The sequence below is a fragment of the Coregonus clupeaformis genome, chromosome 15 (genome assembly GCF_020615455.1).
Source record: "Coregonus clupeaformis isolate EN_2021a chromosome 15, ASM2061545v1, whole genome shotgun sequence".
NCBI lineage: Eukaryota > Metazoa > Chordata > Actinopteri > Salmoniformes > Salmonidae > Coregonus > Coregonus clupeaformis.
This window is the reverse complement of record NC_059206.1, coordinates 60,135,609-60,150,209: the sequence shown is the minus strand read 5'-3', so window position 1 is coordinate 60,150,209 and position 14,601 is coordinate 60,135,609. Positions and strand designations below refer to the sequence as shown.

Below are 14,601 nucleotides of genomic sequence, written 5' to 3'. Positions count from 1 at the left end.
GTTTAATTCAGGGGATTGATGTTAGATGTAGAAGACTGAAAATGTTTTGATTTTGCGATGCACACAGACACACAGGTTGTCTTTTGAAGAAAGCGTCACTATGCGGGGATCATAAATGATTAACAGAAAAGAGAGCAGCATTTCCAGGAAACAGTGCTATAGGAGACCAGATATACAGTGGGGGAAAAAAAGTATTTAGTCAGCCACCAATTGTGCAAGTTCTCCCACTTAAAAGGATGAGAGAGGCCTGTAATTACAGAACCAAAATAACAAAAGAATGGTCACTGTCCAGTGAATTATGGAGCTCACTGTATATCCTTTCCCCTCTCACCATTTTCCATGTCATAACTCTCCTAGCATATCCTACTCTCTTACAATTACCCCTACAGGCTGATATTGAATTAAGACTCCAAATTGGTTTGTAGAGTACAGTCGTGGTCAAACGTTTTGAGAATGACACAAATATATATTTTCACAAAGTCTGCTGCCTCAGTTTTTATGATGGCAATTTGCATATACTCCAGAATGTTATGAAGTGATCAGATGAATTGCAATTAATTGCAAAGTCCCTCTGCCATGAAAATGAACTTAATCCCCAAAAAACCTTTCCACTGCATTTCAGCCCTGCCACAAAAGGACCAGCTGACATCATGTCAGTGATTCTCTCGTTAACACAGGTGAGAGTGTTGACGAGGACAAGGCTGGAGATCACTCTGTCATGCTGATTGAGTTAGAATAACAGACTGGAATCTTTAAAAGGAGGGTGGTGCTTGAAATCATTGTTCTTCCTCTGTTAACCATGGTTACCTGAAAGGAAACACGTGCCATCATCATTGCTTTGCACAAAAAGGGCTTCACAGGCAAGGATATTGCTGCTAGTAAGATTGCACCTAAATCAACCATTTATCGGATCATCAAGAACTTCAAGGAGAGAGGTTCAATTGTTGTGAAGAAGGCTTCAGGGCGCCCAAGAAAGTCCAGCAAGCGCCAGGACCGTCTCCTAAAGTTGATTCAGCTGTGGGATCGGGGCACCACCAGTGCAGAGCTTGCTCAGGAATGGCAGCAGGCAGGTGTGAGTGCATCTGCACGCACAGTGAGGCAAATACTTTTGGAGGATGGCCTGGTGTCAAGAAGGGCAGCGAGGAAGCCACTTCTCTCCAGGAAAAACATCAGGGACAGACTGATATTCTGCAAAAGGTACAGGGATTGGACTGCTGGGGTAAAGTCATTTTCTCTGATGAATCCCCTTTCCGATTGTTTGGGGCAACCGGAAAAAAGCTTGTCCGGAGAAGACAAGGTGCGCGCTACCATCAGTCCTGTGTCATGCCAACAGTAAAGCATCCTGAGACCATTCATGTGTGGGGTTGCTTCTCAGCCAAGGGAGTGGGCTCACTCACAATTTTGCCTAAGAACACAGCCATGAATAAATAATGGTACCAACACATCCTCAGAGATCAACTTCTCCCAACCATCCAAGAACAGTTTGGTGACGAACAATGCCTTTTCCAGCATGATAAGGCAAAAGTGATAACTAAGTGGCTCGGGGAACAAAACATCGACATTTTGGGTCCATGGCCAGGAAACTCCCCAGACCTTAATCCCATTGAGAACTTGAGGTCAATCCTCAAGAGGCAGGTGGACAAACAAAAACCCACAGATTCTGACAAACTCAGCATTGATTATGCAAGAATGGGCTGCCATCAGTCAGGATGTGGCCCAGAAGTTAATTGACAGCATGCCAGGGTGGATTGCAGAGATCTTGAAAAAGAAGGGTCAACACTGACTCTTTGCATAAACGTAATGTAATTGTCAATAAAAGCCTTTGACACTTATGGAATGCTTGTAATTATACTTCAGTATACCATAGTAACATCTGACAAAAATATCTAAAAACACTGAAGCAGCAAACTTTGAAGACCAATACTTGTGTCATTCTCAAAACTTTTGACCACGGCTATAGATCACCAAAAATCTCAATTTGATCAATTTTGCCTATCACCATAGGCTCTTAATAGATTACAAGCACATGTTTGTCTCAGTGAAATTAATCAGTTGTTCTCTCTCAGCTCTGGTTTCTATTGGAATGGCGTGGCCCTGTTCCCTGACCCCCCTAAAAATGGCATCTACCCCAACATGAGCCTGCCTGTCACCAAAGAGACGCTGTACTCCTATGCCAAGACCATGGTGCAGAACATCCAGCAGAGGGCAGCGTGGTTCAGGACAAACCATGTCCTCTGGCCCTGGGTGAGTCAACATAGAGCCGCAGCCATAGCTATACAGCGATCAGGAAAGTCGTTTATTAGTGTTATTTCTAGTAACTTCACCATTTACCAATATATGTTTCTCCTGTTATTTCACTCCATAGGGTTGTGACAAGCAGTTCTACAACTCATCTGTGCAGTTTGACAACATGGATCCCTTAGTGGAATACATCAACCAGAACAGCAAGGAGTTTGGAGTGACAGTCCAGTACGCCACTCTCAGCGAGTACTTCCAGGCTGTCCACCAATCAAATCTCACGTGGGATATGAGGGGAAGTGAGGACTTCCTTCCTTACTCCACTGGTGGGTTTTTCGATAAATGTTCTTATCTATTATATGTTTCAAACATATAAATGGAATATGAATTAAACTTGTATAATAAAATGTATATATCAATGGTTCCAATGACCAAGAGTTGGCACACTCAAAACATGTAGGAGTAAAAACTGCTATGAAGCCAAGGGCCGAAAAATGCTTTTCTCACATAATTCCAATCTGGTTCTTGGAGTTCTAAAAAGGAACCTTTTGTCTCTCCAGAACCTTTCCAGGCATGGACTGGGTTCTATGCCTCCCGGAATGTTCTGAAGGGGATAGCCAGGAGAGCTAGTTCGCATTTGCATGCTGCAGAGACTCTATTCACCCGGTACCGGGTCAGCTACCCAGATGGACCGGTCCCTAAAGAAGAGGCCCTGAAGAAACTGAAGGCCCTCCGCTGGGCTGTCTCTGAGGTGCCTGATCAAAATACTCACTGATTGATTGTGATTCATTGTGTATTAATAGTACCTATCATTGTAACCCAGTGATTAAACATTCTCATATCCCATTTCTGACACACACATTTAGAAATAAAAGACCCACAAAATGAATTATTTGAAATAGATAAGTACTGTTTTCATCTTATTATCCCTCTGTTTTATCTCCAGGTGCAGCACCATGACGGGATCACAGGGACAGAGTCTCCCAAGGTGGCTGACATGTACATAGAGCACCTGACCCAGGCTATGATGGGAGTAGAGGAACTCCTGGCTGCCCTCTTCCTCCTACCCCAGGCCCTGGGCACCGCTAGCAACTCTGAAGCCTTCTATAGACAAGACTCTCAGAGCAAGGGTAAAGTCATGTATTTGAAAAAGAATCATTAATAATTGAAAAATGCATCCTTCCTTCCTTTGACATGATCTCAGAGGAGTGGATGTGTTAAAGTAGTAGGATGGGAAGCGTGTTTTCACTTATCCAATCGCACACTACAGATCAGTGATTACACATCAAGGAAGGGGGTACAAAAGGATGTATTCTGACAAGGCCCAAGGCTCCGCTTGGTCCAAGGCATAATCTTATAACTATCTTCATCAACTACAACATGGGTATTTTTTTTATATAAATCAATGATGATTTGATAATAAGTGTAATTGCAGGCTCCCATCAGGACCAGGAACAGCACATCATTGTATACAACCCCCTGGCATGGAACACCACCACCATCATCAACGTCACGGTAACCTTCCCCATGGCAACGGTGTTTGACGACCAAGGACAGGCCGTGCCTGCGCAGGTAGTGTGGAAATACATGGTTGATTTATCCAGCTAAACATGTTGTAGGACAATGAGTCGCCCTTATATAACATAAAAGCCATGTGTATATCTGCAGTTCCATTGACGACATACCTTCTAAACAAACCCAGTTTTCAGCTAATCATGATTGTGTTCATTGGGCATGCAGCGAAAAACAGTTTGCAACGGAAGATGAAAATGAATGTTTCTTATTGGACAAGTCCAGGTATTCCCTCCCTGTTTGTCTGTTTTCTTCTGTTTCGTGTCCAATGAACACGGCCCGCATCTCTCTGCTCCCAACAGACCCAGAGTTCAGCTGACTCCAACAAGACCTATGACCTGTTCATCGTGGTGGACCTTGGGGGTCTCCAACACAGGAAGTACCTCATCAAGTTCTCAGAGAAGCCGGGTGAAGAGGGCCTCGTGACCCACCGTGCCTGGGTCGTGTCGTTCAATAGACGAAATGTTTCACAGTGGTTGAAGACAGAAAGGAGACTCTTACCGGTTCTGAATGAATGTTATAAGATCATGTTGGACCAGGATACTAACCTACTGCATAGCATCACCGACAGGTAGTTATATTCAACATTCACATCAGGGTCACATTAAACAGGCGAACGTTGTGGAACGTTGCAGATAGAAATGTAGTTAATAGAGCTGACGTGATTTCTTCTACATGTCAGAGAAGCATGTTTTATTTTACTGAACGTTCCACAACGTTTTCCTATTGAACGCAGCCCAGGCGTTACGTCAACAATGCCCCCTGTGAACTTTCTGTGACCCTGACAGGCATGAGAAGAGAACGGTGAGAATGAGTCAGGATTTCTGGGAGTACCAGGTCAATGGGAATGTCAGCGCAGGGCCCATCTCTGATAACTACATCTTCAGTGCTAACGGCTCTGCAGTGAGGGCATACAAGGCCGTCAAGATGGAGATTGTCCCTGGGAAGATCATCACTGAGATCAGACAGTACTTCTACAGGTGGGAATGTCAACAACTCCTTTCTGACAGTCTTTGGTTTCCATGTACCCTCCTTCCCTAGCTGCTACAGTGAGGGGAAAAAAAGTATTTGATCCCCTGCTGATTTTGTACGTTTGCCCACTGACAAAGAAATGATCAGTCTATAATTTTAATGGGAGGTTTATTTGAACAGTGAGAGACAGAATAACAACAACAAAATCCAGAAAAACGCATGTCAAAAATGTTATAAATTTATTTGCATTTTAATGAGAGAAATAAGTATTTGACCCCCTCTCAATCAGAAAGATTTCTGGCTCCCAGGTGTCTTTTTATACAGGTAACAAGCTGAGATTAGGAGCACACTCTTAAAGGGAGTGCTCCTAATCTCAGTTTGTTACCTGTATAAAAGACACCTGTCCACAGAAGCAATCAATCAATCAGATTCCAAACTCTCCACCATGGCCAAGACCAAAGAGCTCTCCAAGGATGTCAAGGACAAGATTGTAGACCTACACAAGGCTGGAATGGGCTACAAGACCATCGCCAAGCAGCTTGGTGAGAAGGTGACAACAGTTGGTGCGATTATTCGCAAATGGAAGAAACACAAAAGAACTGTCAATCTCCCTTGGCCTGGGGCTCCATGCAAGATCTCACCTCGTGGAGTTGCAATGATCATGAGAATGGTGAGGAATCAGCCCAGAACTACACGGGAGGATCTTGTCAATGATCTCAAGGCAGCTGGGACCATAGTCACCAAGAAAACAATTGGTAACACACTACGCCGTGAAGGACTGAAATCCTGCAGCGCCCGCAAGGTCCCCCTGCTCAAAAAAGCATATATACATGCCCGTCTGAAGTTTGCCAATGAACATCTGAATGATTCAGAGGAGAACTGGGTGAAAGTGTTGTGGTCAGATGAGACCAAAATGGAGCTCTTTGGCATCAACTCAACTCGCCGTGTTTGGAGGAGGAGGAATGCTGCCTATGACCCCAAGAACACCATCCCCACCGTCAAACATGGAGGTGGAAACATTATGCTTTGGGGGTGTTTTTCTGCTAAGGGGACAGTACAACTTCACCGCATCAAAGGGACGATGGACGGGGCCATGTACCGTCAAATCTTGGGTGAGAACCTCCTTCCCTCAGCCAGGGCATTGAAAATGGGTCGTGGATGGGTATTCCAGCATGACAATGACCCAAAACACACGGCCAAGGCAACAAAGGAGTGGCTCAAGAAGAAGCACATTAAGGTCCTGGAGTGGCCTAGCCAGTCTCCAGACCTTTAATCCCATAGAAAATCTATGGAGGGAGCTGAAGGTTCGAGTTGCCAAACGTCAGCCTCAACCTTAATGACTTGGAGAAGATCTGCAAAGAGGAGTGGGACAAAATCCCTCCTGAGATGTGTGCAATCCTGGTGGCCAACTACAAGAAACGTCTGACCTCTGTGATTGCCAACAAGGGTTTTGCCACCAAGTACTAAGTCATGTTTTGCAGAGGGGTCAAATACTTATTTCCCTCATTAAAATGCAAATACATTTATAACATTTTTGACATGCGTTTTTCTGGATTTTTTTGTTGTTATTCTGTCTCTCACTGTTCAAATAAACCTACCATTAAATTTATAGACTGATCATTTCTTTGTCAGTGGGCAAACTTACAAAATCAGTAGGGGATCAAATACTTTTTTCCCTCACTGTATCTATTTTATCCTCCCTCTATCCACTCACTCACTCACTCACTCACTCACTCACTCACTCACTCACTCACTCACTCACTCACTCACTCACTCACTCACTCACTCACTCACTCACTCACTCACTCACTCACTCAAGGCTACATCTTAGTAAGGTGCATGTCTAATGTTCGGTGGCTCACATTAACAGTGAGTTCTGTCCGCAGGGAGGAAGCGGATGAGGACTACACCTACTCGGTCACCACCAGAGTCCCACAGGGTTTCCCCAGGGGCAGGCTGTGTTTCAGGCTGGAGCAGAGCTACTCGCTGGGCCCCCTGGTGGTCAACACCGAGGCTGTCCTCAGGACCAGGACCAGCCTGAAGAACAACAGGACTCTGTTCACTGACGACAATGGGTACCAGATGATGAAGAGGCCTTCCAGGACGTTCGTCCATAATAATGTTGCCAGAGTGAGTGGGTTGTATTTAAGGACTGTTTGGTGTTGATGGTTAAATGTACTCTGAACTTCCACAGTACCTTGCCAGCCAGAGGAAGATGGCCTACACTTTATGAGCCTGGTTCACCTCAAGATGTTTTCCTACTCAGGGAGTTTGGGTGGTTGGTCTCCTCAGCTTTCCCTTTGGTGAATCAGGCCTGGGTTACAGTTCAGGACTTTGTGACAATTGCTTGTGTTTCTTCCTGTGTCTGTGTACTGCAGAACTATTACCCCATGGTTCGAACGGCCTACATTGAAGATGACTCTAGCAGACTGTTCCTCCTCAGTGAGAGAGCTCATGGTGCCTCCAGCCAGAGGGAGGGAGAGCTGGAGGTGAGTGTGTGTTTAGGTATGAGACACACACACACACACACACACACACACACAAACAACCCCCTGTATTTGTCCCAGGTGATGCTCCACCGACGTCTGTGGAACAACCAGGAGTGGAACCTGGGTTATAACCTGACCCTGAACGACAGCTCGGTGGTGAGGCCTGTCCTGTGGATGACACTGAGCTCCCTGACTGCTAACTCCTCTCTCTACCAGAGGGAGGCGATAGAGCTGCAGCATAGACCTGTGGTCATGCCCATCGACAGGCCACGTGAGTCCACTCCTTATAGCTCTCCTATTTAACTACTCTGGCTAGGCTCGCAGGTTGACCTTTAATGTCATGAATCTTGTCCTGGAGGCAGAACTGAGCGATTTTCCGCTAGATGGTCCAGCTGCAAAGTCAAAATTGCCTATATCGTAAACATTCATGAAAACAAAATGTGCTTTTTGATCTTAATTTAAGATTAGAATTCGATATTAGGGTTAGCAGTATGGTTAAGGTTAAGGCTAGGGTTATGTTTAAAATCAGATTGTATGACTTTATGGCTGTGCCAGTTTGTGACCACTCTGCAGAGCTGCCTACCAGGGCAAGATTCATGACCGTAAATACCAACCTGCTTAAAGCACGCACAGCTACTTTCCACTAAAACTTTCCCTAGAAATCCATAAAGTGTAATCCATTCTAAAAACAAATACACAATTGAGACGTTCCCAAATGGAGTCGACCACGTTTTTGCTCACCTATACTATGCATTGTCACAATGTATGGTCTCATACCTACACTGCACTGCCATTCCACCTCTCCCTCTAGAGAAGGCCTGGAGGAAGGAGCCTCGGACCAGATCTCCGCTTCGCCCCGTGGTCCTGCCTGACAACCTCCACCTGCTGACATTCAGTGTCCCGGGCTGGGTCTACAGCTCCAACCACACCCTGCACCTCCACAACATAGAGACAGGTACCCCTGGATCCACACAGCCGGACTACGATCGGGTCCTACTGAGGATCATGCATCTGTATGAGAAGGGGGAAGACCCGGTTCTCTCTCAGCCGGCTACAATTAACATGAAGGTAACAGAAAACACAGCTGGATGAGATGAATATGACACCTCTATATACACTGCGATCATATTGAGGTCAAATAAGAGTTATTTGTGTGTACTAAATGCAAAACTAAGTGAAAAAATAGATTGACATTTGGTGGTCACTACTCCATTTACACTGTTTGTTTTGAAAATCAATTTCCTGTGTAAACAGGAAGTGCTGCGGGGCATGGGAGAAGTGGGAGCGGTGGAGGAGCGCTCTCTCACAGGAACCTGGGATATCTCCGACCTCCAGAGGTGGAAGTGGAAGACTTCAGAAGACCCAGGGAGAGGTGAGAGGCTTGGTAAGCTTCAGTTCAACTTTGGTGGAGGGAAATATCGCATCTGAATAAATACCTTTTATCAAAGTTAAAAGATATAAGAGAAGTAACTATCAGTGTACCTTTTGAGATTCAGGAGCTGTCAATTTAGTTCTCAATTGATTAGGCTATAGTGTTTTGAGATTTTAACCACCTATGAAATCTGAACCATCTTTTGCGTTTACAATTCTTTGTTTTGTCTACGTCCGAGTGTTTTTGATTTGTTTGTCTGTTTCAGGGGTCAAGAGGTCAAGTATTGGTGTGAGAGGTGATTTCAATGTGACCATATCACCCAAAGAAATCAGGACCTTCTTCATTTACTTCAAGTAGAAAGTTCCAGTTCCCCTTCAGTCTTCTGTGAAGATGGATAACTAATCTAAAGAGAGGCCTTTTGACATGTAGAACATGGGATTAAACATTCTGTGATGTACATTCTCTAATGTAACACATGTGACATTGTATGACCAGGATGTGGATTATCTTGAAGTGCCGGACTAATTTTTCTGTATAAAATTGAGTATAATCTAAAATAGGGAGTCACTCATTTTGTGTCTGTTTAATTCTTTGCCTCAGTTGAAGTGCTTCCGTTTTAAGGCCTTGGACAGGAGAAGGTCATTATTGACCTCTCAAGGCATCTGATAACCTAACCCAGTAGAGATGAGGGTCTCTCACTGTTTGACTAGCGGTAAGACTGTTTATCTGAAGGGTGTTGGTGAGAAATGTTCTTCCTGTTTGCAAGTGAGCGCAGCGCTTACAGTCCACCCTAGACCACACGGCCACTTCTTGTTGTTCACCTTAGAGAAGAAGAAGTTTCCGTAGGGTGACATCAGTCTATAGCTGCACTTGAATTTTCCTTTCCAGTGGCTCTAAAATGCAACATTCACATCAAGAGCATCCAGTGATCGATCTGAAAGTTCAATCCAAAACTCATCCAGAGTTTCTGTTCAGAACCGTTGACACAGATGTCGTGAAAATTCACCACTGAGGACTCAAAGTCAAAGTAAATGAAGCAATCTTTATTAATGCACTGAGAGGTTCACAAACTCAATACAAGCCCGATGAAACTCTAAAGTGGAGGTTCCCTTTCAGTCCCTTTATACTGGGACACAAACAGGTCCTATAAGCATGGTTGGTTCCTGCATGAGACTGACTGATACCACACCAGGCTTCTTACCTTGAAACTGAGCTATTGTGGCACTCCTAGTTCCCCAAGCAATGTTCTGGGCGTACTGCCAAATTGCTTATGAGTGATAATGTGGTTTACTCTTGGGCAGTCAACTCGCCACTCGCATGAACCCAACCAAGACAGGTTAATAATAAAAAAAGCAGCATTGTGCTAAACATACGATCACATACACATGCAGAGAAATGTCCATCACAAAGGTTAGAAAATGGTCTAATGCTGTAATGTGAAACACAAAGCTACGGTGATGACGCATAGGATGTTGCACCTGTTCAATGGAGAAAGACAATGAGGTGAGCAAGCGCCATGTTGAAGGGGCAGTTTTAGGCAAGCATGCAAATAGTATTATGCGATCAAACAAAGGGATAGAACTTTGCCACTGTACCTGAGATACGTCTTATCACATGGCAAAAGGACGCTGGGAGATACTTTGCTTGGTTATCATGGAGATACTGAGATTTCATTAAGGACATGGTGCTGGGACCACACTCTAGGTCAATGGTGCCAAACTCATTCCTTGGCCTAGTCAAAGATGGTGGATAAATGAAGATGGTTCACTCAAGCCGTTTACCATTGTAAAAAATATTCAACGTTCCTGTGTATGTATGTGGATGTTCTCCTCTCTCGCGCGTAAGCATGCTTTCCCATGTGAGCTCACGGTTCCACCATATGAGGTTGCGTTCCTCTGCCCAGGCGTTGCCGATGCATGTCAGATCTTACAACACCTGGATAGGTGTTTTATAGTATCGGCTAACCACATCATGTGTTATAGCAATCTCAGTCGATGATGTGTCACGCAACCATTGGTTGATGCATGCAACGAATGAGCAGGGGAACGCAACCAATATCTGGCATGCTCAGGCGAGAGAGGGAACAGCAGGCTCTACTTATTGTCCCATCCCTGCTCGCCCCCCCCGACCCACATTTCTTTGCCAGTGAGAAGTCTCGCTCCCCATAGTGGACCAGAGTGGCCTCGCCCCAATCAGAAAAAATGAGGGGGAGGGATGTCTTTGCTTTCTATACCGTCTCTGGCCTAGTGTCTGCTGGATTTTTTTTTTTTTTTACTTTAAATTAAGACCTAGACAACCAGGTGAGGGAAGTTCCTTACTAATCAGTGACCTTAATTAATCAACCAGCAGACACTCGGCCCTCCGTGGAATTAGTTTGACATCCCTGCTCTAGGTGAAGCATCTGAAGGTTGACGTGAGGGATACCAAGGAGATGGGCCCTGGAGACACTCTGGGCACTACTTATGATTCCTTTAATACAGACCGTATGACTGTCAGTGTCTCCAGGCTACAGTAGGTTTTTCCAAGCTTACTGTAATTTTGAGGTCAATATTCACTGTGGACTCCACTACCCAGGGGAGATGGGTAGTGGAGTCCACAGCAGTGTTGGCGGTAGAAAGGGGAGAGAGAAATGCCAAACTTTGATTGGCTGCGAAAGTGTGAAATAAATAAAGAGAGAGAGAGGGGACAGTCAGAGAGGTGTTGGTATAAGTGAGAGAACAGATCACCCCTTCAGTCCTCTGACATGAAGTACTTTCACTTTCTCACCAACACCCAGTAGAGATGAGGGTCTCTCACTGTTTGACTAGCGGTAAGACTGTTTATCTGAAGGGTGTTGGTGAGAAATGTTCTTCCTGTTTGCAAGTGAGCGCAGCGCTTACAGTCCACCTTAGACCACACGGCCACTTCTTGTTCTTGACCTTAGAGAAGAAGCCGCTACCGATCTATGTTTCTGTGTTCGACTTGTTCTGTCTTGATTGTGTACACCTGTTTCCCATTATGTGGTATTGTCTTCCCTATTTAACCCTCTGTCTTCCACTGTGTGTTGTGTGTGATTGTTATTGTTATCGGCTGTCGTTAGTGTGCGGGTTATTTCCTCCCTGTGTGGAGATTGTGTATTCTCAGATTACTTTCTAGTAAAGTACGTTTTCTGATCAGCTCTGCGTCCTGCGTTTGACTTCGCCCACCGCATTTCACTGACGCCTTTGACAGAGTGACACAGCAACGGACATTTCACAATCTGCACATCTAGTTCTCTGCTTCCCACATAATTTTGCCAACGATGAAACTTTTGACTAGATCTTTAATCAACAAATAAAGCTTGTTCAGAACTGCAGATACTTGAAATCAACTGGGTAGAGAGCAGACAGCAGGACCAAAAGAAGAAGACGTTACTGGGGTCAAAGGTTTAGCATGAAGAAAGAACAAAATGATGCGCATAAAGAAGAAAGAGGAAGATGGAGATAAGCAACTCTGTTGTTAACCATTCAGTGCGTCAATTGTCAAAGGAAGCCCAGAACAAGTGTGTGTCAGTTATGATTCTCACGCCCCCGGTGTGTGTGTGTGTGTGTGTGTGTGTGTGTGTGTGTGTAGTGTGTGGAGGGTGTGTAATTGTGAGTGAGGGTGGAGGAAACAGCACCTAAAGGCTGACTGGGCTCATAGTGATATCATTCCAGAAAGATGAAGAATCTGCTGGTCTGCCTGCTGCTCTCCTCGCTCTGTTCCATCTCTTCTTGGGGTAAGTTACAAAAATATTGAGTTACACATTTATTTGGACCATCATTATCTTAGATTAAACCAACACCATATTGGCTCACCAGGCAAAGACATCACAAGCATGTTTTACTTATTCTACTGGTCTGGACATAACCTTTTATTTTAGCTTTACTTGTTTTCATTCATTTCACTGTAGTCAATACATTTATTTTGGTATCATTAACAACAACAACAAGGCCTGTAGAATTAATAAAACCATGTTTCATACCATGTTTTATACCACGTTTTATATGGTAATAATGATTTAGATTTGGTAATGGTACCACCCTAATGTGAATACATTACATCAGCTTTATGCATATCATACTATTTATCCTTGTCATTTGATGTTTCACTAATAAGTTGTTTTCTCTGTCTCTCCACAGGTACAAGCGGCACATTAGTGGTGACCCAGTCTCCTCATGATGTGACAGTAACAGAGGGGGGTACTGTTCAGATCCAGTGCTGCTGGAATAAAAAGGTGTCAAGAGCGAGAGTTAATTGGCAAAAAGAGCACACCGAGATAAAATATAAGAGTGTACTGGTCAACAACAGTCAGTGTCAGGACAGGGCATCTCAGCAGACTGTAGTCTGTTACTGCTCAGATTGGACCATCTCAAACCTCACTAGAAATGACTCTGGTACTTACATCTGTAAAGTTAGTGTAGAGATACCATCTCTTTCTGAATTCGTGGGGAATGGGACACAGATAACAGTTACATCCCAAAATAAGACAAACAATGGTGAGTACTGATTAGAGACAATTAACATTTATTTGGTGAAAGTCCTACATTAAAAACATGCTTCCTACGAATTAAACTGGCTATAGATCCAATCTTATTGCAATAGTTTGCTAATAACTCCACTCTTTCTGCCAGCAAGCTCCAGCAGAAAAGCAGACCCTGCTGCTTTCTATCATGCTTCCTCTTGCTGTCCTGCCGCTGTTCCTCACCGCCCTCATCTGCCTGTACAGGGCACGGAAAAGACACCAAGGTCAGAGAGCGTTGTGATGTTATGCTTATTTTACATCTTTACGTCAGTGCTTGACTTGGGCAGGAGCTCACCGGAGCTGAGTACCGACGCCTCCCATGTTCTACTGCTTGAGCTCCTGTTCCTCTGGTAGAATATTAGCTCAAAAGTATTGTGGAGCTCCTGCACCTAAATATAATCAGTTTCAGCACCCAAAATGAGTACCGGCACATATTTCAGTCCAAGTCAAGCACTGCTTTACATGTGTAGGATAATACACTCGTGTGCTTATGAAAGAGTTGGTAGCCTGTCAAACAACATTTACATATGTGTACGTTCATAGAATAGAACCTCCAATCCGACAATGAACATTTCCATTTCCATAGAGCATCCACAGAGCAACGTCTTGTCTTGGAAGCCGTTTCAACGTAAACTTGCAACAGTCCCTAGTTTTGTATTTCATGCCCATTTCGCGACAGATCAGAGTTACAGTATATTCAATGCTGTATCACCCTGTTACCATACAAGACAGTGAGTTGACACATCCTGTTATTTGGTTGTTTTTCTGTGTGCGCTCTTGATATCTGTAAACCCAATATGTATGTAGAGAGCCGTGAAAAACTATTTGCCCCCTTTCTGATTTTCCTTATTTATGCAACATTTATTTATTATACTGAATGTTATCAGATCTTCAACCAAACCTAATATTAGATAAAGGGAACCTGAGTTTACAAATGTATGCTTAATTTATTTATTGATTTAACAAAGTTATGCAACACCCAATTCCCCTGTGGGAAAAAGTAATTGCCCCCTTACACTCAATAACTGGTTGTGCCACCTTTAGCTGCAATGACTGCAACCAAATGCTTCCTGTAGTTGTTGACCAGTCTCTCACGTCGCTGTGGAGGAATTTTGGCCCACTCTTCCATGCAGAACTGCTTTAACTTAGCGACATTTGTGGGTTTTCAAGAATGAACTGCTTGTTTCAAGTCCTGCAACAACATCTCAATTGGGATTAGGTATGGACTTTGACTAGGTATGGATTAGGTATGGAATGTTTAGCTTTTTAGCCATTTTCATTTAGACTTGAATGTGTGTTTTGGATCATTGTCTTGCTGCATGACCCAGCTGTGCTTCAGCTTTAGCTCACAGATGGATGGCCTGACATTCTCCTGTAGAATTCTCTGATACAGATCAGAATTCATGGTTCCTTCATAAGGCAAGTCGTCCAGGTCC

At 44.1% G+C, this 14,601-nt stretch overlaps 1 protein-coding gene across 1 annotated transcript; it reads left to right on the top strand.

The window, feature by feature from the left end:
* The first annotated feature begins 298 nt into the window (after positions 1-298).
* Positions 299-9,159, top strand: LOC123492683 (epididymis-specific alpha-mannosidase-like). The gene is made up of 14 exons (XM_045225462.1): positions 299-310; positions 2,005-2,244; positions 2,366-2,564; positions 2,799-2,989; positions 3,185-3,368; positions 3,674-3,810; positions 4,113-4,381; positions 4,599-4,790; positions 6,669-6,912; positions 7,161-7,271; positions 7,350-7,542; positions 8,083-8,339; positions 8,526-8,655; positions 8,909-9,159. The coding sequence occupies exons 1-14, from the start codon at positions 299-301 to the stop codon at positions 8,998-9,000; spliced, it is 2,451 nt and encodes an 816-aa protein (XP_045081397.1). The 3' UTR covers positions 9,001-9,159.
* The last annotated feature ends 5,442 nt before the right edge of the window (positions 9,160-14,601 follow it).